Genomic DNA, 24,507 nt, shown 5'->3' on the forward strand with positions numbered 1-24,507 from the left:
TGATGATTCAGTCAACAAATTTCCAGTTTGATTCGATTTGTTCATATGAATTGGCTATTTGATTGATTTGGAGCCAACAGCCTCAGGCCTATGCTAATTTTATAATAGACAGAGTAACACAAACAGGCAGCAGCAATTGAACAAGGCCTAACTGTACCCATATTATTTTTGAAAAGTTGTTTCCTAGGTTTGGGATGGCAATGGGGGAAGGGGAAACAAGCTAGGTATGGAAGACAGTAAACCAAAATGACATTTTCCCACATTTTGCCCACTGCCACATTGCAGTCCCGCCTCCACCTCTAAAAGAGTCATAAGTCTATGCATAAAGACCCCTGCCATACCAGCCATCCAGTAAAGCTACCTTTATAACTGATAGTATCAGTCATTATTCTATATGGGAGTCTGGATTCTATACAGAATTAGAGAGAAGCTCAATATGAATCCTGCACCTCCAGTTCTGTAAGACACACTCCATATTCCTCCACAATGGAGCTAGGGTATTTCCACCACCAACTCACACTACAACATAAATCAGTGGCACATCCATTCAAGGTGCTTGTATTGTGTTTGCGTCCCCTGTCGGTCCCTCCTTTCTCCCTCCTGCCACATCTCTCCCTTCCCGGCCCGCAAAGCTCTCACAATTCCCTCCCTCCACTTGCTCCTCTGCTCCCCCTCCCCCCAGGCCTTAAAATTCCTTTCCAGTCTTCACCCGGGCAGCGCTGGTGGCAGTGGCACTCATAGGCTGCTTGTGGCCTGCAGCAGGGCTTTCTCTCTGAACCATCCTGCCTCTTCTGATGCTTCTTGTGAAGGGTGGAAGAAATGATTCAGAGAGAAAGTTCCAGTGCAGGTCACAGGCAGCCTACAAATGCCACTGCCACTCTGGCTGCCTGGGCAAAGACTGGAGGTATGTGGGGAGTGGGAGGGAGGGAATCGTGTGAGCTTTGAGGTGCCTGGAAGGGAAGGGAGATATGCAGTTGAGGGAGAAGGGAGGGAATTGCAACGAGAGATGCACCCCCTGTTGCAAATTCCTGGCTACACCACTGATATAAATATTCCGTTTGTGGTGTCATCTCAGGAACAGTATCATTCTCCTTCCTCAGCCAAACACTTGCACTCTGCTATCACTAATGACATATATGCACACATACCCACTTAAGTGTTAGTACCCTAAACATTTACACAGTGCTTTTTATATAGGAAAAAAGGTATTGGTACTCATTATGGGTGGGGTCACCATCTATGGTTCCGCCCCTATGGTAGCCACACCCCTTATACCAGCCATGGCGCATATAAACAGGTATCATTGAAAATACTATACCAGTATAGGAGAAAAAAATAACGTGATTTTGTTATTTTATTATAAATAATTTCTGTAAACTGTTACAGCTCCAGTATACCCAGTGCAAAATAAGACAGCAGCTGTAAATTCTCAAACTGGACATATTCCAAACACTAAAATGAAAATAAATGATTTTTTTTTCTACCTTTGCTGTCTGGCGACTTTGTTTTTCTGATCATGTTGGTCCCAAATCTCTGATTCAACTGCACTCTATCTGTTCCCTTAACTCCGTTTCCAGAGCTTCCTTTCCATTTATTTCTTTACTTTCCTCCTTTCTTCTTCATTTCTTGCCCTACATCCATAGGTAAAAGCTGGGTCCTCTGCGGACTTGACTGGAGGAGGTATAGAGTGGATCCAGCTTTTGCCTATTTTCTCCATCCATGTGCAGTTTTTCTCCTCTTTTCCCTTTCCCTCATCTCCGTCAGAATGCATCTCCTTCCTCTTTCTTCCCTCTCATCCATCCATGTCCAGCTTTTTTGCTTTCATCCTTCCATCCATGTCCAGCATTTCTCCCCTCTCCTCCATCCATGTTCATCTCACTTCCTCTCTCTTCCCTCCCCTCCATCTATATGCATCTCCTTCCTCTCTCTTTCCCTCTCATCCATCCATGTCCAGCTTTTTTCCTCTCCCCTCTCCTCCCCTCCATCCATGTTCATCTCACTTCTTCTCTCTTCCCTCCTCTCCATCCATGTCCAGCATTTCAACTCTCTCCCCTCCCCTCATTTTCTCTTGTTAACGCCATGCAACATAGATTATGTTGTTGACATTCCCTAGGCCTCTGCAAATGATAGCCCATCCCTAATAATTGATACAAAGTTTTAATTTGAATCCCATATAACTTCTGTTGTTAAAGCCTGTTTGGGGATTTTTTTTTGTTCTCCATCAAATTAGATCTAAGAATACCACTAATACACAGTTCCATTCCCTTGTCACTGGTTGTCTAGACTTCTGTAATTCTTTTTTAATGGTCTCCGACAACTTGCTCTTAAAAGACTCCAGTTGGTATAAAACATAGCTGTTAGACATAGCCATCCGTCAAGATCTATGAACCTCTCATTCCACTATCAGCTATAGAGTTAAATTCAAGCTGCTTGTCATGGTTGTTAAAGTCATGCGGTTAGGCTTTCCTGCATCTGTCTTCAATGCTCTTATGTCACAGGCCTCCCCTTGCCTTTTGCATTCCTGCAGCGATAGATTGCTTTAATTGTCCCCCTTAGTGGGGCCATGCTTAGTTGGCCTCCACCCACGATTCAGCTTTCTGTATTCTTGTCCCTCTCCTTGGTAACCCCCTTCCCAGTTATCTCTCCTTTGAGTCATCGGTTCCAAACTAGGCAGCTCTCAAGGCATTCTTCCAAGACTGAATTAGCCTTATGCTGGGTTTGGTGGAACACATGGATTGAGCCATTTTAATTCCCTCCTCCTTTTTCTGTTCCTTACTTAGAATTCATTGTACACAGCTTAGATAAGTTATGAACTGTGATATAGCAAGACCAGAAATAAATATGAACATAAACACTTCAAGGAGGCTACAGAAGCATATATTGAAGGTTTGTTTGAAGATGCCAACCATAGGAGCCAGCTCTGTGGGTGCCAGTGGGTGCTGAGTACCCCCAATATTGAGAAAGCTCCTTCACTGTGTCCAGGCAGGGGTAATTTAATTGTGTTTGGTACTCCCGAGCATTTTGAAATTTTGGCATCTGTGATACCAACCAGTGTGCTATTCATGCCAGGAGAGTCGCCTTCATACTAAAGATATCCAGCTGGCTCACAGGATATGGGGGAGAGAACTTAAGTTAAAGCTGATGTTGGTGATTTTGTAGTAAATTTGGGACGTCTTTGTACAAAATTGTTTAATATAAGACATTTGTTTGTTACATTTGTATCCCACATTTTCCCACCTATTTGCAGGCTCAATTTGGCTTACATTGTACCGTAGAGGCGTTCGCCATCTCCGGTAGAGAAACAAATACAAAGAGTTGTTGTGGTCGAATAAGGTTCATGTGTTATAGACACATTGGGGAATCGTAGAGAGGAAGAGTTATGCAGAGTCTATTCAGGGTCCAGTAAAGGATTTATGCTCCTAACTTTGGGGTCCCTTTACAAAGCTGCGGTAAAAAGTGACCTGTGGTAGTGTAAGCGCATCTTTTGGGTGCGTTGGGCCACTTTTTACTGTGGCTGGGAAAAAGGCCATTTTTTAATGGGCCAGGAAATGGGCGTGCGCAAAAATTAAAACTAGCATGCGCCTATTTACGGCCTGAGCCCTTACTGCTCGCCATTGACTTAGTGGTCAGGGTTCACGCACTACCTGCGTGGTAACCATGCAGTGTGAGCCAATGTGGCCACAATGCTGATTACAGCAGGATTCAGCTTGCGCCAAACTCGGAATTACTGCCAGGCACATGCACTACCCCTGTGGTACTAACAATTTGGCGCACACAACCGTGCGTTAGCCCTCCCGTGGCTTTATAAAAGGGCCCCTTTGAGAGTTATACTCATAAATTGGCCTCTTTAAAAATTGACTAGGGCTGACTGCATAAATCTTTATTCAAAATTTCACTAAACTGTTACATTTAGGAGCATAAAAATTGGGTGGCCACAGGGATGGATTTAGGGTGAGGAAAAGAAGTTAGGAGCTTAGCACTAGGCTCATAAATTAGCCTCATATGTCGAGGCAAACGAATGACAGGCCTAAATTTATGAGCATAGGGGTAGATATATTCAAAGTGATTTATATGACTAGAAATGCCATTTAAATGGCTTGTCCAGGGCTAACTGGGTCTATTCAGCAGCACATAACCAAAAAGTACTGCTGAAAATGTCCAGTTAGCACATAAGCCGCAACCAGCAATTTGGAGGACGTTCCAGGGTGGAGTCAGCACTTAGTCAGTTAAGTGCTGATTTTTACCTATCATTATGTGGTTCACCATAGTCACTTAAGTGCTGAATATTACACGTGGAGGGGCATTTTTGATATGATGTCTAAGTCCAACTTTGGATGTTTTGCTAAAAATGTCTAAACTTCAAGTGGGGAATATAGCCATTTTCAAAACAGAAAAACGTCTATCTTTTTTTAAATCTCTATTTGCTAGATGTTTTTGTGCTCTGCGAGTTTATCTTTTTGGTCCATTTTTGAAAAAAATATCCAAGTGTTAGGAATGCCCAGATCTCACCCTTAACGTGCCCCTGACATGACCACTTCTGACGGACTTCATAGAAAAACGTCTAAAAATTGGTTTTGAAAATATCAATTTTGACGTTTTTGTGAGAAAAACATCCAAATACAGATTTATGTCACTTTTTGGATGTTTTTCTCATTTGAAAATAAGCCCTTTAACCAACTATGCTTTCACCACCTGTGTATACCTGGAACTTCAATGCCGGAGCATGGATATGACCCAGGCATTGAATTTCTGGGGATAACACCAGCAGCGGTCAGCAAAATACCGAGTGCTGCTGGCTAAATACTTTCCCCATAACTATAAGGTCCTAAATTAAGATTAATTTTCAGCTGAAAGTTATGCTCTTACATTTAAAAGGCTAACTTATGAACTCAACATTTTCTGAATATTGGGCCCTCAATCTTTCACTCAAGATGAATGCTAGAAGTGGCTCTGTTCATACACCTCAGTGATGTGTGCAGTGCATCCAAGAGAGAGGGGAGCAGGGGGAGCAAGATTCCCCCAGGCCCAGCCTCCATGGGGAGCCCAGTGCCTGCAGCCCAGGTGAAACCCAGCATCTTTCTCTCCCTTCCAACCCTCCTCCCCCCCCCCCCCCCCACTTGCATGGAGTTACTGAATGGCAGGCAGCAGTAATTGAGAGACACGTCTCTCCTGCCACGTCTCGCCTCCTGTGAAGTAACTTCCTGTTTCCATATAGGCAGGATGAGACAGGAAGAAGGTCCTGTGGCAAGCAGGCAGAGCAGTGTCTCTCGATCACTGCTGCTTGCCAATAGCAAGTACAGGAGGGCTGGTGGGGGGGGGGGGGGGGGGCAGGTGGCAGGCCCTTTAACATTATTTGCACTGGGCCTAGCTTTGTCTCCCGGCAGCCCTGGATGTATGCACTTGTGCTCTGGAGAGATAGTCCTTAATATGCAGAAGGGGGTGGGTGATCTCTCTCTCTCTCACCCAATAATGAATTGATGGGTAGATTAATTTGCAAGGTATCAAAATGATATAAACATGTACAGGTCCATTTTGCAGTAAAACTGGTTCTGACTTGATCCAGGTGTTTAACAGGGCTGTTAAGTCTAACCAGACATCACAAGTACTGGTAACTGTAGCAAGTACTGAGTGTGGCCTCTGGCCTTGTAGCTGCTGTGACCACAGTCTGCAACCTAGGTTCAATTCACAAGCCTAGGGGGAGGAAAAGACTGAGGAGAAGGGTTTGGAAGCCATGGTGGTGGGAGAATGGAAGGCTGAGAGAATAAACTTTTTGTTCCAGCAATCTGCAGTACAAATATTACCTTAATACAGAGGCAGAGCAGCCCACTGGAAAAGGGTTTGAACCAGCAAATCCTTTTTGGATACAGTTTGAGATATAACACTTCTTTCTTTTCAAGGTGTAGCCATAATGTGGCCACAATAATACTAGCTAAAACAGTGTCACTAGATTAGCCTGCTACACAAGTTGAAATCAGAGTATCAGTTAGAAATCAAACAGGAATATGGGTTAGTGTCACTCAGAGGCATATCTGCGTGGGACCACGGGGGCCTGGGCCCCCGCAGATTTCGCCCTGGACCCCTTTACCGCCGTCAACCCTCCCCCGCCGTCGCCGTGGGCTACCTTTGCTGGCGGGGGACCCCAACCCCCGCCAGCCGAGGTCCGTTTCCTCCTGTCGCTGCCTTTAAAAATATTCCTTCAGCTGGCGGGGGACCCCAACCCCTGCCAGCCGAGCCGAGGTCTTTTAAGTTCTTCTTCGATCATCCTCCCAATCGTCCTCCGTGCTGTTCAAAGCTGCTGAATCCAGTTTCGGAGTCTGACGTCCTGCACATACGACGTCAGACTCCGAAACTGGATTCAGCAGCTTTGAACAGCACAGAGGAAGATTGGGAGGACGATCGAAGAAGAACTTAAAAGACCTCGGCTCGGCTGGCGGGGGTTGGGGTTCCCCGCCAGCTGAAGGAATATTTTTAAAAGCAGGGACAGGAGGAAGCGGACCTCGGCTGGCGGGGGTTGGGGTCCCCCGTCAGCAAAGGTAGGTGACGGCGGCAGGGGGGGGTCAGCAGTGTCGGCAATGGCGGCGGCGAGGGGGGGCTATAATGTGCCCCCTCACTCTGGCTCTGGCCTCCCCTACCGCCGAACTTCAGATATGCCTCTAGTGTCACTGGTAGACATAGCAGGGAGCCTGCAGATCCCTGACTACTTTGTACAAATTCAATTTCAAAGGGAAATTCCCCATGAGGGGCAGACTGACCATTCAGGCAACCAGGCAGTGCCCAAGGGCACAGAGGCTCTATGGGGCCCAGAGCTGCACAATACAGCCCCCACGAGGCCCTGGTGGTCTAGTGGCCGCTGCTGCTATTCTCCCTGGTTGCACCACTGTGTTTACAAAATGGCTGCCGAGGCTACCGTGGGAAGTCTCGGCAGCCATTTTGGAAAGACGGCAGAGTAGAGGCAGTGGGTGGGCAGGAAAGAGCCCTAGACCACCAGGGCCCTTCAAGGTGGGGGGGGCAGTGGCACGGCAGGATGCGGTATTGGTGGCAGCAGCAGCAGCATGGCGGGGGGGGGGGGGCCCAGAGCACTCTGAGTGCCTGGGGGCCCAGAGTACTCCCAGTCCGCCCCTGCTCCTCATGGAGTTTCCCTTCGAAATTTTGCCAGTGGAGTGCTGCTGCAGGGCCTCTTTAGCCTGCATATTTTGCAGATGCCTACCCTAAACTCACTGCTTACTACCACCTTCTTCCCTGCCTCTGAGATGGAGAAATTTTTAGAAGGCTTTTGCCCCAGAAAACCTTCTGAAAATGCCCCATAAACCATGGTCCTCACTGCCTTTTCTTTGTTTGGTGATCTTTTTGTAAGTCTAAACTTTCTCCCTTAAAGAGCTCACCAAACACTTTGAAAATAAAGAATGTTCAGGTTTAGACATAAAGACGGACCATTATAAAGACTGCAGCCCCCTGGAGGTCTTTAACTGTCTCTTTCCCTGTATTCATCCTTTGGGTCTCTCCTCAGTTCTCTATGCTTTATACATTTGGGGAAGAACATTTTCAAAAGCTATTTATCTGGGTAAAATTGTCCTTCCATAACCCAGCTAAAAATATGTACCAGGTTCCACAACACATGTAATTTTACCCAAATTCAGAGGCATTCCTGGGGGTGTCTTGCTGTACACTGTTTGCTTATTTTAAGTTAATGTGCCATATGATCGGATTTTTATTGATGTGCATTGTCGTGGGTATGGAAAAGTGATTTCTAAATTTATTGGAATGAGATTTTTAATTCCATACATGCTATTTTCCATGGGAAAAATGTGCAGAAAAGCAGGGGGTAAACACTTTGCGGGGGAGAGACTTTACTTGCACAGCAGTTTTCAAAGTGTAAAAGAAACCTCCCCCTCCCACCCCAAATACTTTTGCTTTGAAACTGAGGCAGTGCCTGCTGGTAAAAATACTCATCGACTCTGAAGCAATATGGCAATTGGAAATATGTCCCTTTTTGTGTTTACCAGGATTAGAAGTTTAAACAAAATATGGAGAAATGTCCTGGAGCAATAAGGCAAAGAAGGTCCTCATCCGAAAAATAAATATGTTGAAGCCTCTATAAAAAATCCTCTGTGACCCTGTCAGATTTCTCCCTCACTCTTTCATGTCACTTTCTGTGAGCCCAAGGTCATGAACTTTCTTCTACACCACTGGCATCCCTGCTGGTCAGCTTCTGCTCTCCGTCCTTGGCAGCTTCCTCATCTTTCTCCTCATCTTCTACCCTGCAGTAGACAAAGTAAAAACTGCCCCCTTGGCTCTGCAGCTCGGACTTCATCTCCTGAGGCCGTGATTTGGGTCCCAGCCTCTGGTAGCTCTCATTGGTATAAAGAAAAATCCCATAGGCCTCAGGCTGGGAGACCTGGAACTTCTTGGCACACCGGCCCAGGAGATCATCAACCGTATCTGAGGGACGCACCAAGAGGGTTTTCGAGGTACAACCATTTTCAGGGTCCTGGTAGCCAATCCGCAGGAAGTTCTGAAATGAACAGAGGAAAATAAAAAAGTAAATACACATCAGGAATTCAGAGTTTCATAAAGAGTTGGTGGAATCTCACGAATTGTTGGCATGATCTTCAGCAAGTCACAGGGGAGGCAATTTTCAAATGTTTTTTTTTTAACCAGGTAACTAAGCAGTTATTCAGATAATTTCAGGGGCTGACTGCTCTTTGTCAAGACTGGTTCTAAAGAGTAATGTAGTAGGACACCAAAATATGCCTTCCATTTCATGAAATGAGGAACATTCTAGATCCCTGCCTAGAAGAGTGAGGTAATGGGGAGATCGTCTTCCAGGGCAATCCCAAGACAGGAGGTCATTCTCCAATAGCTTTTGGAGAGTACTATATATATATATATATATATATATATATATATATAAAGAGTATAAGGAGGGGTTAAGGGTCTTCAGGGAAAAAAAGAAAGGCGAGGGTGGAGCAGCCCTGGGCTACCCACTGCATGTGCCCTGAATTAATATTAAGGTGTTCATTACAGGAACACTGTACCACAAGCATACTCTGCTTAGCCTGAAGATTTCAGCTTTACATAAGAGAAGGAAAGAGGAGAGATCTCATTAGGATCTTTGCAAAGACAGAGAAGTAAGTTTAAGCCTGAAACTTATAGGAGGAGTGCATAGGACACACTGTGGACAGCGGGGGAATGGGGTTCATCTGGGCAAACCCCAGGGTACTACAACATCTGAAGCACTTGCTTTTGAGTTCACCGAAAGGAGGCTGTGGAGGATTTACTATACCCTGGCTATATAAATGTAGTGTGCCTGCTTACTTAGAAGGGAAAACGGTAATGTCATATTTGCAAGTAGGGGAATGGGCATCAGTTCAGCATTCTCTCTCTCTGTCCCCTGGGCACAGGCACCAAGCTGTGACTAGTTTGGGGGACTGTCACAAGTGTAATGGTTTCCATGGCAGGTCCTAAGTTGAGTGAAGTTCCTTCTTGGAAACGCAGATGTGGAATGCATTACCAAACTGTGTGAAAACGCTGCATGATCATCAAGACTTTCGGCGACCTTTAAAGACCTTTCTGTTTTGTAAGGCCTACCCTACTGGTGCTATACAATAGACCCTACATTATATTGCCTCAAAGGACAATTTAAATCCTTATTTTACACATGTACCCCTTCCTTACCTGACCCTATTTCTTATTGTCTTGTAAGCCACATTGCGCCTGCTTGTGTGTGGGAAAATGTGGGATACAAATGCTGCAAGCAAACAAATAAATAAATAATGGAAGGTTATATGGCTAGCCCAAGGCCACAGGGAGCTCCTGTGAGATTTGAGCATGTGCCCTCTTGAGTCCCAACCATTAGGCTACTCCTCTCTCTTATGTGTGTAAACGCCTAGAATGCTAGCATTTACAGATGTAAATGTACACTTATCCATGAAAGTGCCAGCAGAGGGCCTAAGCACTAGTCTGTAATAGCACACCTAACATGCATAGCACATAAATGCAAAGGAGGTGTACACATGGGCAGAGCTCCCAGTTACACATGTATCTCTGCCGAACTTATGGTCAGTGTAACTGCAAGCATGTACGTGTTAGGCCCATGATACTGGGTTACGCTAGTATTCTATAACAAAATTTGAGCGCCTAGGTTCCGCTGTAGAATAGGCTTCTACGACGTAGCCTCGGGGGCCCAGCTGTAGAATTTCCCCCTTTACTTATAAGGTCCCTGGATGACAAAAACAGTTATATTTTTAACATGGTACAAAATGATCAAGGTCCTATACTCGGAGCCGGGTGCTTATGTGTGGGTAAATGGAGAACGTTCGAGATCTTTCCGGATTCATAGAGGGACGAGGCAGGGGTGTCCCTTGTCTCCGCTTTTGTTCATCTTGTCCCTGGACCCTCTGCTCCGGGAGGTGATGCAACACCCGGAGATTAGAGGGGTACAGATAGGAGATTCTGAGTTCCTGCTCTCTGCTTTTGCAGATGATTTGCTAGTACATCTCACAGAACCGCGCTCTTCTTTGCCGGCTCTATTAGAACTATTTGCGGAATATGGAGATTTTGCGGGGTTCCGCCTCAATTATAGTAAATCAATGGCGTTATCCTCGATGGAAGACTTAAGGCGGACATGGGGAGAGGGATTCCCCCTTAGGTGGGCGCCGGGGTCTTTTAAGTATCTCGGCCTACATATTTCGATGAAAGTCTCAGAATTGTATCACTTGAATGTTTCTAGATTGTTGAGAGCCACAACGGAGAGGCTGCGTGCTTGGCAGCATTTACCATTATCTCTTAGTGGGAGGATTCAGTTATTCAGAATGGTGGAGTTCCCTAGATGGTTATATCTATTACATATGCTGCCCGTCTATTTGAAAACAAGAGATTTGACCTTGTTGACCAAGATGGTTAGGCGATTCTGTTGGGGAGGTAAGAAGGCAAAGTTGCCATTACAGATGCTGCAGGGGGCCTGGAGGGAGGGAGGCCTGGGGCTCCCGGATTTGAGGAGGTATAATTGGGCTTGCCTCCTGAGGTATCTCGGAGATTGGTTTTTGGCGAGAGATGATTACACTTGGAGGAAGTTGGAAAGCCAATATTACGCACCGTGCCATTTCTATTTTCTCTTGCAGGCTCCCAGTAAGTCACTTCCCCCTGATTTGCGCTCCAGTATCTTAGTGTCCCCTCTGAGAGCGCTTTGGAGAGATGTGATGCGGATGTTTGGCCTGAATAGATGCACCTCAGATCTTCTCCCTATTCAGGGTAACCTGCTGTTTAGGCCGGGATTAGAGAATGCGGTTTTTCGGACTTGGGCGAGACAGGGGATAAGTCGGTTAGAGCATGTGTTGAGTCGACAAGGTTGCATGTTGAACCTAGGAGCATTGGGACTGGGGTATGATATGAGAGGTGTTTTTGCCTATGCCCAGTTAAAACACTATGTGGACTCCCTGGAGACGGAGGCTCTGGGGGCTGGACACTGTCGCCTTTTGAGGCAGTTTTTCCATTCGGTACAAAGTGAACGTCTTTCCATTTCAGGGCTATGCAGAGCGTTAGGAAAGTTTTTGGTGCCCAAGGATCGGGAGAGCATTCGGCAGAGATGGGCAGGAGATTTGGAGAAGCCAAATATTTCTTTGGATTTTGATGCTTTGACGGCCAGGATACGAAGTTTGACGGGAAACGCAGGGCTTAGAGAGTGCCAATACCGCATCCTACATAGGGCCTATTTAACGAAGGCTCAGGTATTTAGGATGGGGGGAGTTGATACACCCTTATGTGGGAAGTGTGGGAGGGTTCCGGGCTCTTTTTTTCATTGTTTGTGGAGCTGCTATACAGTGAGACACTTTTGGGATTCCATCGCTCAATATCTGGCGGATCTCTTGGACTTGAGAATCATGTGCTCTCCGATGGGAATTTTGTTAGACAAATATGAAGCATTTCTTTTGCAGAAGGGATCGGCCCGTCAGTTGGTTCGGAAGGCCTTTTTGATTGGCAAGAGGCTGGTGATGAGACAATGGGTGGCAGAGACCCCCCCGGATTTCTGGCACTGGCGTAACAAGTTACACGAATTTATGTTGTTTGAGAGAAGAGGGGTGGGGGGCTCCACTGGGCGGCTACGACGATTCTTGGATGTTTGGGGGCCATATATTCATAGTCTGTCTCCTAAGGGGCGCAGTTTAGTGGTGAACTCGCTTTAGACATATACTGAACTCAGACCATCCTCTATGATAATAAATTGGAAATCTGAATATCTCTCAACAAGGGGTGGGGGGTAGAGGGGGGGGGGGGAGGGGGGGATACTAGTGTTTGATTTACAGTTCAGCACCCTTTTTGGGTTTGGTAATATTCTGTCCCTCACGAACATTTCAAGAATGGTAGATTTTGATGTGGAATGTGGAATGGGGGAACATATAAGTTTTAAAATATACTCTGTTAGAAGGCTGACAGGGAGGAAGGGAAATGTTTTATCAAAACATCAAAAATAATCGTTACTTGTATAATATCAGTCAAAGTTGCTGAAACACGAATATAAAGTATAATTGTGGGAGGGGGGATAAAAAATGTTGAAAGTATGATGACTGTAAGCAGAGAGGTGTATCTGTTATGTTGCCACCGCAAATGTTGCAATGGTGTCTTGATATTAATGTGTGAAGGTGGATTTACATTCTGGTTTAATTTTGTTGTCTTTTGACTCATCAATAAAAACCGTTGAAACATAACATGGTACAAAATGTATAATTGCAGTTTGAAGCTAGATCTCCACGCTCTTAAAAGACTTTATTTTGAACTGGATGGTTTATATGCATTTGATATATGCTGCTTGCCTTCTGTTTTTATGCCTTTTTTCCTTTGTACATAATTCCCCTGATACATGTATTCAGCTGGTGGTTGGTTAAATTAGCCCCAGATATTCAGTGCCAGGCCATGTAGGGGCCCCGGCACTGAATATCTGGGGCTAATTTGCTGATGCTGGCCACCAGGGCTTATGTGGGTCCTGGCAGATATTCATCCGGGGCCTGCATAAGACAGCCATTTTCCTCAATATGCCACAAGAGGCAGAAATGAGTGGGCTTCGCTCCTACCCCCAGCGACTCCACTGAACCACCAGGGATAAAGAGGTAAGCCCTGGGGGGCCTACTCAAACCAGTGGGTAGGTCGGGGGGGGGGGGCTGTTGCTTGGGAGGAGGAGGAGGGAGGGAAGTTGGTTTGTTCTGCATGGCAGCAGGGTGAAGGGAAGGAAGGGGCTTTTGAGGGAGGCTGGTAGGGGGCTTCTAGGCCTCCATAGTTATGTGAGTCCCAACCAATATTCAGTACTGGGGCCTGCATAGCTAAGTAAGTGAATTTAGGACAGCCTCGGTTCCTCCCTAACGCCACCTCCTGAACTGCCCTTGACTTGCCTACTTTTTCTTTGGATGGTCAGAACTGATATTCATCAGCACCACCCAGTAAAGTGCCGCTGATTATTGGGGTTAGGTGGCCCTAGGCAATTTAAGCGGGCAGGGCTCTCTCCTTCCCACTTAAATCTCTGTGAATATTGGTTAGTATGTTGCTGGGAAGTTACAGATTTGAGAGGTTTCTTGATTTTTCTTGCTCTAACAGTGGTAGTTCGTTTATCTGAGGCCTTAAAAGCAAACTCCCCTGCTCCAGCCGGACCCTTCTGTCTGCACTCTGTGCTGCCAGAGTGTTTTTTGCCAAAGGCTTTTCCTATTTTCCCATAGTTAGATATATTACTTTGTGGTGCCTCTAGAGCCAACCTCATCCCAATCAATCAACCTTTGGCACTTCCTGATTCCTGAATTATCAAATGGAAAATGAGGGGGCACTTTTTCTTGGAAATTTCACATACAGACATGGATGGGTGGGCAACCTCGAGGGCCACAAGCTAGTTGGGTTTTCAAGATTTCTTTAATGAATATGCAAGCAATGCTTCCATTGCATGCAAATAGTTCTGCGTATTCATTGTGAAAATGTTGAAAACCTGACTAAACTGTGGCCCTCGAGGACTGTAGTTGCCCAACCCTGCCATAACAGATCCCAGCCCAGGGCAGATCTCTCTTAACAATGTAAATATTCAGCTCTTTGGCTTGGCACAGCAGTACCTGAAAATCATTCACAGAAGGAAGCCCTTCTCGACGGCGATGCCACAGCTTCAGTGATCTCTTGAACTCCTGTGAGGGTGTGCTGCCCTCCACTGGCTGCTCATGGTACCCTCGTAATATGGAGAGACTGGCACACAGGCTGGTGAGATAATACCCACCTGAGAAGCAGCAGAGACAAGCACGGGTTAATTCTCATAGACTCTCAGTGCCTCTTATATAAACTGTCTGAAAACACTTTTCTCATTAAGATGAATACAACTGTATGCTCAGCATACAATGCTCCTGCTGCACTAAGGTACTGTTCTGGAATTCTCTGGACTTTTCTTTTGGGTCTGCTTATTTCTCTGTGTGTTTCTGTGAGTTTCCACTGACAGTTGCAAGACAGGAATTTCTGGCTGAACACAAACTGACAAGACCCCGTTGTTATGACATCCCAACTGTTTTGTTGCAAACATAATTTCTTGAGAAGAGGTGCAGCAAGGACCCTATCACAGGTGTCCTATGTATTTGCAGGGTGTCTGGTCCAGGGTGGGGGAAAGGTGAGTGGGCAGCACAGTCCTATAAAAGTACTAAGCAGACAGACTCTGAAATAGCCCGGCTGATGAGAAGCTTCCTTGCCAGAGCTAATTCTTTGCAGTTAAGAATCTTTCATTCTTTCTTTCTTTCTCTTCCTTCTGTTAGCTCTGTGGCCTTTGTATGACAATGAGGAATAAACTTTCCTTCCTCCTTTTTCTCTTTTTTTCTAAGTTCAGACTGATTCTTTTACAAATTCCAAAGCTACTGTTGTTAGTAGTTTTACAGAACAGAGTCTAACAACAGTAGCTTTGGAATTTGTAAAAGAATCAGTCTGAACTTAGGAAAAAAGAGAAAAAGGAGGAAGGAAAGTTTAGTCTTCACTGTCATACAAAGGCCACAGAGCTGAGAGAAGGAAAAAAAGAAAGGAAGGAAGAAAGAAAGAAAGAATGAATGAGAGCCAATACTATTTCTTGTACTGTTGCGGTGAGTAATAAAGACTCCTGATGTGGTAGCTCCCAGGGTAGACACAATTAGATAAAGGCACTAGAGCTCAACAAATATTTATTTTTATTTATTTGCAAAACTTTCTATACAACTCTAGCTGACAGGCAGAACATAGAAAATGGGAAAGGAACGCCATCAACGTAAAGAAAGCAAGGTAGTTAAGTTTTAAGGCAGGTAAAGCTAAAAGAAAGCAAAATATGGTAATAAGTATCTTACCTTCAGGCAATCTCATAAATCAGAGGACGATTTACAGCGCCTGCAGTGAGAATTACCAACCCTAAATCCCAGCCTAGCTGTGATTCATTCTGCTTTCCTTCCAGGAAGGAGATCACGGTGCTGTGTTTGTGATGTGGATCCACAGGTCCTCTGTCCTGGGATATTAATTCAAGCCTTCCGCAGGACCCTTTGCAAGTTGCTCTATTGCACATCAGTTCTAATCCCAAGCTCTGTCTCTATGTTTTGGCTTTATGGCAGTGAATCCCAAACCTGTCCTGGGGGAACCCCAGCCAGTCAGGTTTTCAGGATATCCAAAATGAATATGCATGAGATCAATTTGCATATATTGTCTCTTTGTTATGCAAATCAATCTCATGTATGTTCCTTGTAGACATCCTGAAAACCGGACTGTTTGGGGTTCCCCCAGCATAGGTTTGGGAACCCCTGCCTTAGGGGAACCACTTCATCTCTCTCTGTTCTTGGGCTGTGCTGCTGATTCTCAGAAGCCATTCTATTTTCCTAGACTTCAAGCTCACCCAGCTCTAAGTCAATGTAAAATTTTCATGCATCCTAGGTGGGTGGGGGACATAGGTCCTGCCAGACTGTGCATTTTGTATGTGGCTGTACCACTGTTTCCTCTAAGCAGAGCAGGTGTCCTCCAACTAAATCGTTTCCAGGAGGGGGTGATGCTTCAATACTGTGTATTCAATTGGTAGGGACAGACAGGCAGGTTCCCTGGAGTCCTGCAGAGCTTGCCTGTCCCTCACTATTGAAAATATGATAGTAAAATAGAACCCCCACTGGCAGGATTGTAGGTGGAGGACTCCCGATCGATCGATCGGCTTAGAAGGAACAGTGGTACTTGTACCTTCAAAGTCCTCAATGGGAAGCTTCCAAGAAATTCTAAACAAAAGCAGTAATTTCTCCCTGCTGAGGGTTTGGTCAGTTTCCTTACCCTCACCCATGAGAAGCAGTGGGTCCAGCAGCTCCATCATGTACTCCACTTCCAGCAAGAGTTCAGGAATGTTACACAGGGCCAAGACGTAGGCTAGGACAGGTAGGAAGTCGTCTGCCCCATATGTGTCATCTGCACAGAGGAGGGAAACAGTTGAAAAGGGATCACAGACGTAGTTGAGCTATCTCACTGCTGTTGGTCCACCCTTCCTGCAGGTTAAAGTATTTGAATTTGTGCAGCTGTCAGGTTCTATTGTTTTGCCTTGATTGCAGCTGTTCTTTGCTGCCCCTCCCCCCCCCCCCAAACTGCCGTCCTAGGCGACAACTTATTCTTGGCTAATGGTTGGGCTAGCCCTGGATCTGTAGATTCCTGCTGCTTTCCCTATTCACAAAGGGAAGAGGAGACGAAAAACACAACTGAAAGCCAGGCTGGGTACAAAGTCTCCCTGCAGGACCTGGGTCACAGCTGAAAAGTGGGACATCCTCATGCTAACGTTCTGGGTAACCACTGTTGCCTCCTTCCCAGTCAGTCACATATTTTACTAGCACTGGAATCCCATTACCCTTATCCCTTTCTCTCGGGTAATTGGTACCAAGCTAAAGAACCAATATTTTCAAAACAATAAAGAGATTTTCAGACCTTTGCTGTGCAGGGCAAGGTTATCCAATGCCCCCTCCTCCCACCCTGGGGAAGCCCAAGGACCTCCCCTCCCCTGTAATCAATCATCCCTGTAATCTCTCTCTCCTGTATTCCAGGCTTACCATATTTGCCGTGACAAAAAAGAGGACACACATTACACCCCACCATGCCACGTCACACCTCTACCACGCCTCCTGTCACGCCCCTATCACGCCCCTGCACCTCAGCTCACCTTGACCTTCCCCCAAGAAAGCCAGATTCCCTCCCTCTCCCCTATGTCCCCGGCCCTCCCCAATCTTACGTTACAGCTCCATCCCTTCATCTACCCACATACATGATTCTGATCCACATCCCCTCCCATATCGTACTTTTCCCCTTTCGTGCCTGATGGTCTAGTGGCCTCTCTTCAGGGTAGGAAAGAGCCCCCTCTTTCCTGCCCGGGGCTTCCGCAGCCCTTTCGCTGCCCGATTCCCACTTCTGGGCAAGTCACTTAACCCTCCATTGCCCCAGGTACAAATAAGTACCTGTATATAATATGTAAGCCGCATTGAGCCTGCCATGAGCGGGAAAGCGCAGGGTACAAATGTAACAAAAAAATGGCTGCTGAAGTCACCGCTGGAACTCTCGGAAGACATTTTGAAGTGGCGCTGGCAGGTACAAACTGAGGAGCCAATGCAGAAACCAACCGCGGGCTTAGCCACGCGATTCCTATGGGCTGAACAAAGGTTGTATGTGCCGAGCAATACACAGAGAAATTCTTTGGTGTTAGTTTGTGTGGGAAGACAAGTTAATTAAAGTATTCTGTGTCATGCAGAGAGTGCACCACCCACTTTTTGCACGTGCACAACGCAAGAATTTTTCCACCAGGGTCGGGGGTGTGGTAGAAGGTTTGGAGAGAGGATTTCTTGTCAATCTTTCACTTTAAGTGCTAGTTTTGTCTTATTATGCAAGTTGGAGGATGCCCGTGCAAGTTTTAAAGGCAGATGGTAAGTAATAAACATGTGTGCATGTCCAAACAAAACTGATAATGAAAGCCTGTTCTTCTATGCCTAAATATGAGCCTTTCAAAAATTTGAAGTGCGAGGCTCCTATTTAGTCACAGAAAAACAAGCACCAATGTGTGCTGACCCTTTCATGTTTGGTTTGGACATGTGCACATGAAGCTGTGCTTACTGCAAAACCTTGTAAGCATGCATCCAGCACACACTCCCCCCACATTTGCTGCAGGTTTGCCACACATGAGATTTGTATGCAATTAGCTTTTTGCATGCTGTGGTATTATGCTCGCAGTAGAAGCCCACGCACTGAGATATCCGTGCACAGCTCTACTGTGAGCCTTTCTGCATCAGCCCCTGAGACTGTAAGCCCTCTGTGAACTGTAACTCATCTTGAGCCACAACTGCAACAAGGTGTGAGTAAAATTCCTCCTTCCCTTCCTTAATCCTCCCCCCTCCCAGGTGGCCAGCATCTCCCCTTCCCCTCCCCAACCACCCTCCCCAGGTATCCAACATCTCCCCTTTCCCTTCCCCACCCCCAGGTTGCCAGCATCTCCTTACCCCCATCACCCCCAGGTCTTCATTTTCCTTTGCTACCTCCCCTTTTCTCTGCCATCCCCCAGGTTATCCAGTATTTCTCCCCTTTTCTCTTCACTCTGCCATCACCACCCCACCTCCTTCCAAGCCTACTCAGCCAAACTTGCCCAAACAGTAAAGGTAGCAAGGTGGTGGGTCTGTGAACACTGCCTGCACTCATGGCCTGCTGGGTACCACTCTCTCCAGTGCAAGCTTCCTGTCGGATGGGGTGGGATGCAGCAGGTCTTGAATGCACACGCAGGTGCTCAAAGACCTACTGGCATGTAAGCCCTGCTTTTTCATGGGCCGATGATCAGAAATAAACGCAGGCACTAGAGGCTGTTAGTGCCATACTAACACCTGCGTTTGCTACTGCCCCATGATCAGAGCCCCCAAGCGCGTGAAACAATGCATTTGCAGGCTCTGAATGCAACTAGTATGCAAATGCATGCAAAACAGGGCTCGTAGCGCAAGTAGCATGCAAATGCATGCTAAACCTATTCCTCCCCAATGATCAGCGAGCAGCGCGCCAAACATTGGTGCACTGTCTGCGGCAAACCCTATGCCAGCTCGGAGCTGGCATAAGAGTTTGCATACCATTGGGGATGAATGGTGAGCCCTATCCAGCAGGCCGCCCATTCCCTTCAATGCAGCAGATCCCCCCCCCCAGGGCCCCCCCCCCCGACACAAGTTCAGAGGGGGCTGGAGATCCGATGGGTCTCCAGCCCCCCAACCCCCCAACCCCCTAGCATCCCCTCAAATATGGAGCCCTGGTGGCCCACTGAACCGCGAATCAACCCCCCCCCCCCCCCACACACCTGGTGGTCTAGCGGCCCTCTTCCCCACCCCCCTACCTTTGTTGGAGGAGGGAGGTAGCCACCCTACTCTTCCATTGGCGCTGCCTCAAAAATGGTGGGATGCTCTGGGCAGGGCTTCATACCTTATAAGGGGTTGATTCGCAGCCCACTGGGGCGTTAAGGGGGCTGGAGACCCACCAGATCTCCAGCCTCCCTGAACTTATGTCAGGAGGGTCGGGGGACACTGGAGGTCTGCTGGACCTCTAGCCCCCATGTCGCTTGGCTCGGGGTGGGGGTACTAGGCTACCAGGGCCATGCTGTTTGGGGTCTGGTGGTCCCATGGACCTGTCAAACAAGTACAGGAGGATTGTGCCTGCTCAGGCATAATCCTCCCGCATTTTACCCTATGATCAGAGATAATAGCGTGCATAAATTTGCATGCTATTATCTCTGATCATAGGCGTGGTAAAGCCCCATGCTGTTCCACTGCTATTTTTACAGCACTGTTTGGAACAGTGTGGGGCTTTCGATCATCTGCCCATCAGTGACTTGCCAACTTTGCTAGAGCTGCACTGTGGCTCTCCACAACCTTCCTCCCTAGGCAAATGCCTAATCCACCTAGTGGTAGAGCCAGCCCTGGTTGCTCATATGATCCCCTGTAGCTTCTTTAGCCAATCTTTCCTCTTGCTTTTTTATTTATTTATTTTTTACTTTAAATTTTTCAGTTCTATCTTTCTTTCTTCTGTTTTTTTGTCTCTTATTCTCTGGTCTTTTTCTCTTTTATCACTCCCAGGTGCTTTGAGTTCTCCTTCATAATGTATCTCACTGCAAAGAAAACCAGCATAGGAAGAAGCATCTGCTTGCTGACTAGAGGATAAAGTATAAAGAATAGGGAGACTAGTTGGACCTCTGTGGGCAGCTGTGGATCTGGTCTCCTTTCCCCATCCCCATGTCCCCCCCCCCCCCCCATCACTCCCCCCCCCCCCCCCCCCCCCCCCCGCTCTTCTTTCTGCCAGCCACTGACTTACCAATGTCCGCAAATAGGTTAGTATATAAAATTGTTTTAAACTATTAAAATACATAAGGAGCCATTGATTTGGCACATCTGAGAGCGCTTCTCATAAACAAAGGGCCTTAATCCTAACCTGCTCCTCCTCCATCCCCTTCTCCCCGCTCTCTTCTCCTTTTTCATACCTGGGAACTTGTGAGTTTTGGTCACCTTGAGATTGTCACCTATAGACTTTTTCTCTTCCACCCCCAACTAATCCACATATACTCTTTCACACACATTTATTTTCTCTTTCTATTCCCCCACCCCCTCCACCTCCCACTCCCACCTCCAGAAAGTACTCACAGCTCCCTGACTTTTCTCCAGAGTCTGGGAATTAGAGAGAGGCACGTGACTGCTCCTACTGCTGTGTCTGCTCCAGCTCCTCCACTCTTAATTATTCCTAGTGGCTCTCCCCTCTCTTCTATCCCTGTTACTCTCTCCCCTCCGCCTCTCTTGTTTCTTTCCTCCCAAACCTGTGTCACTCTCCCCAACATATCCCTTTATCTCTCTCCCTCCTGCTTCTGTTCCCTGTGCCCTTCTCCTCTTCCTTACCCATGTATGACCCCTACCTTCTAAATATATCCTCCAACATGCTCCCCTTTCTTTTGCCTTGTGTCCCTCAGTCACTCTTCAACACCCCCCACCACCACCACCACCATCACCACCACCATGCCACCACCAGATCAAATCCAGAAAGTCCCCAGATACAGTGGAGGGGAGATTGCTCCAGGTGCACAGGAAGTAAATATTCGGCAGCATATCCTAGGGTTTATGAGAACAGGACATGGTCACCAGATGGCTCCAGGTCACCAGAGACAGGCCTTGTTTTCCCCCTTTGTGGGATTTGTGGGTCCAAACTGCCCTATGAGAAGCAAGGACTACATGTTCAATAACAGAGGTGAGGGTAAGATTTGGCCTGTCACAGCCCCTCATTTCTTCCCCCTCCCCCCCCCCTCCACTGGCCACTTAGTCTTAGTGATACTCTTTGGGAGTCAGGGGCCGAGGAAGGGGATGACTCCTTCACACAGTACCTGAATGCGTTGTCATGGAGGTGTAGATAAGTTTGCTGGCCTGCAGGAGGAGAAACATCTTGTCTGTGGGTGAGTAACGTTTCCTTATCTTTAGAAGCTTCAGGCGGATCTTCTCCAACCCTTGGACATCAGGAAGGCCTGCCCGGACCTCAAGAGCCTGGGGCCCCTTCTGCTGTACCAGCAGCAGGTTTTCTTGGAGCTGGCGGAGCGAGCCGTCCTGGGTGAGGAGTCTCCGCTGCCAGAAGTCCAGATGTGGCTTGAGAGGCTTCAGGATGGAGCGGTGAATAGCCTTCTCCAGGACACGGTCTGGCAGTGGTGGAGAAAAATGGAAACATTCAGAAAGTACAACGGAGGATATCAAATATAGGCCAGCTTATTCCCAGCCCCCAAATTATTATCTATTTTTATGTTGCCCCCTTCCATACATGCCACACACATCCCCAATGCCTGGAAACCCATGATATACATACTTTTATTTATTTACAAATGTTATAGTCTGCATTATCTAAAAATCTAAGCGGGTTACAACTCAAATACACAAAAAACAAACACAACAATAAAAACCATTAAAGACATTTTTTTAAAACGTTAAAATTACAATTAAACCCAATAATCAGTACATAAATTTTGCACTCCAGCAAATCTGCTCATTCCTTAAGTGTTGTCATCTACTTATCAATACATAAATATTATGTTCGTGTGTGATGTTTCATAATCTATTGAAAGCCGCTTTCAATAGATGTGATTTTAACATCTTCCTAAAAGTGTTGATATTATTAATGAGACAAATCTCTGTTGACCCTACCATATATACTGCTGCCAACCTAATCACAGCAAACCATTGCACTAGGTTCCTTAAGATCATACCCCAGTCCTGACCCATCTTCCCTCTCACCTTGGTCTGCCTCTGTCAGCAGGGTGGCCAGGGGCACTTCTAACTCTGCACTCTCCCGCAGAAAGTTCTTGGCCTGCGTTAGAAACTGCCGCACACTTCCCAGCAGTCCTGGTGTCTCCCTCTGTAGTTCCTCACGTATCAGTCGCAAGAAGTCCTGCACCAGGTTCCCAAAGCCAGTCTCCCGATCCTGTGCCATCTCCTCCGCTACCTTCAGCAACTTTTTCTCTGGTGACAGGAAGGAAAAAAATACCTCACTCACCGCCCGCAAGGGCACCCGTACCCTGCGTTCCAGCTGTGAACTTTTCCTACGTGGCTGTGGCGAGGCATACTGGTGCCGTACAGATGATGTCTCCACCTCCTCCAGGCTGCTTAGAGAGCTGCTGTCCACTTCTTGAAGGGAAGGGAGCCGTTGACACTCAAACTCCAACCCTTCAACACTGTCCTCAGAGTGAGCTTCTGACAACTCTTCCTCTGGTCCACCTACCCCAGCAGGTTTGGGGATCTGGTATTCCTCCTCCAATGTGGGAGACAGAGCCTGCAGGGCCTCGGTGCCCTCTTCCACGCTCCCCTTGCTCAGTTTTCTTCGAAGCCGGGCTCGGAGAGAAACCCGGGGTTGCTTATAGTCCTGTTTGTTACTTGTTTCTCGCTGTGGCAGTGGTGGAGGCATGGTTTTGGCAAGCTCCTTATGTCTCTGCAATTCTGAAGCAGGAATAGGTGGAGGGGGATTGAGTGGAGGAGACAGGGGACTGGAATTCTCTGTGGAGACCCGCACCTTGAAGCTTCGCTGGAATTGGGAGCGTTTGACCCCACTGCTGCTGCTGTGACTACCAGGATTCCCCAGGCCCTGCTCCTGGAAGAGAGGATTAAAAAAACAGAGGGCACCATTGCCTGTCCCCTGAACCAGCTCCAGGGGGCCACGGGTCTTCAATGGTTGATGGAAGCTGAAGGCAGATTGCTGAGGGGTTATGCAGTCAGAGACACTGATGGATGTAGGAAGGCTTGCGTTTGGAGATTCATTACTACCAATATTTGGTTCCTTGGCATTTAGGGAGGAGTTCCAGAATTCTGCCAGGCGACGAGAGAGAGAGAGAGAGAGAGAGAGAGAGAGAGAGAGGGGAACAGGCAAAGGCAGAGTTGGAAAAAAAGAGAGTTGATACCAGAATTAAAATTTAGATAAAACTAGTTTGTATTTACTCGATGTCTACTGTACAAAGTAGAGCTTCATGTGTTTTCTGGCTTGAACACCTTAGAAAGAGCAATGGAGCCCCCAGACACAGGCTATAACCCTGACCATCCACTGAGGGGTTCCAAGGTGTCACACTGCCCCCAGCTCCCTGCCTCAATGAGCAGCCGTAGCATCACTAAATCATTAACACTGACAAAGAGAAGGGTTTGGGGAGCCCAGTGACTCAATGATGATGCTGTGCATGCCTATGTGGGAAAGCTGAGTTCAGTTTCCAGGCCAGGCCTCTGCTCACCCAGTCCAATCAGAACTGGGTCAAATAAAGAGGAATAGCCCAATGATTAAAACAGTGGACTGAGACCCAAGGAAGTCAAAGTTCAGATCCTGCTTCTCCCACTGATGCTCTGCCATTTCCCCCTCCATGGCCTCAGGAACAAAACAGGCCCCTATTTACTAAGCTGTGTTAAAGATCTTGTATGGCAGTGTGCATTAAATAATAATAAGCAGTGAAACTGGCAAATAAGAAACAACTTGCCCCACCCCTGATCTTTAAAAAATAAATAGTCTCACCACTCAATCACCCATTTCCAATCCCTATTTTTTAAAAGTAGGATTCCTTTATTTGGCAGCCTGACCCCTAGTGACAGAACCGTGAGACTATTGCCAGAGGCCTAATGGATGCCATTTTGAATAAGACAACTGCAGGAACAGGAGAGTCTGAAGATTTCTTCTGCTCCTTTCTCACCCTCCACTACACTCTACTGGGAGTAGGAAGTGGAGGGACTTGGAGTGCAGTGTGTGTGTGTGTAGGGGGGGGGGGGGGGAGGGTCACAGGTATAATCCTACTTTTTCAAAAATAGGCATTTGGGAGTAGGGGGCTAGTTATTTTTACTTTGGCAACCCAGTCCTTAAAAGATAAGAGGCCTAACTTGGGGTCCACTATCCTACCATTGCTGTGGTCATAACTTCCCACCACACTGGAATCTTGCAAGCATCCATGGCCTGTTCCCCTCCCCCAGGCTTGAGGCTGACTCCCCCTCGAGCTCCCCCATCCCATTCCCTACC

At 47.0% G+C, this 24,507-nt stretch overlaps 1 protein-coding gene across 2 annotated transcripts in view; it reads right to left on the reverse strand.

Annotated features, from left to right (window-relative positions):
- Positions 1–7,731: 7,731 nt before the first annotated feature.
- Positions 7,732–24,507, reverse strand: part of RIN1 (Ras and Rab interactor 1) — a 66,197-nt gene continuing 49,421 nt past the window's right edge. The window contains exons 7-11 of one of the 2 annotated variants that reach the window (XM_030219192.1): positions 22,260–23,324; positions 21,365–21,670; positions 16,282–16,407; positions 14,085–14,242; positions 7,732–8,512 (exon numbers count right to left, since the gene is read on the reverse strand). In XM_030219192.1, coding sequence (XP_030075052.1) covers positions 8,165–8,512; positions 14,085–14,242; positions 16,282–16,407; positions 21,365–21,670; positions 22,260–23,324 — 2,003 coding nt within the window. In that variant the 3' untranslated portion in view covers positions 7,732–8,164. Of the gene's footprint in view, positions 8,513–14,084; positions 14,243–16,275; positions 16,408–21,364; positions 21,671–22,259; positions 23,325–24,507 lie in introns of both variants that reach the window. The other variant, XM_030219191.1, reaches the window with a different exon arrangement.

Source organism: Microcaecilia unicolor, chromosome 11, assembly GCF_901765095.1.
Source record: "Microcaecilia unicolor chromosome 11, aMicUni1.1, whole genome shotgun sequence".
NCBI lineage: Eukaryota > Metazoa > Chordata > Amphibia > Gymnophiona > Siphonopidae > Microcaecilia > Microcaecilia unicolor.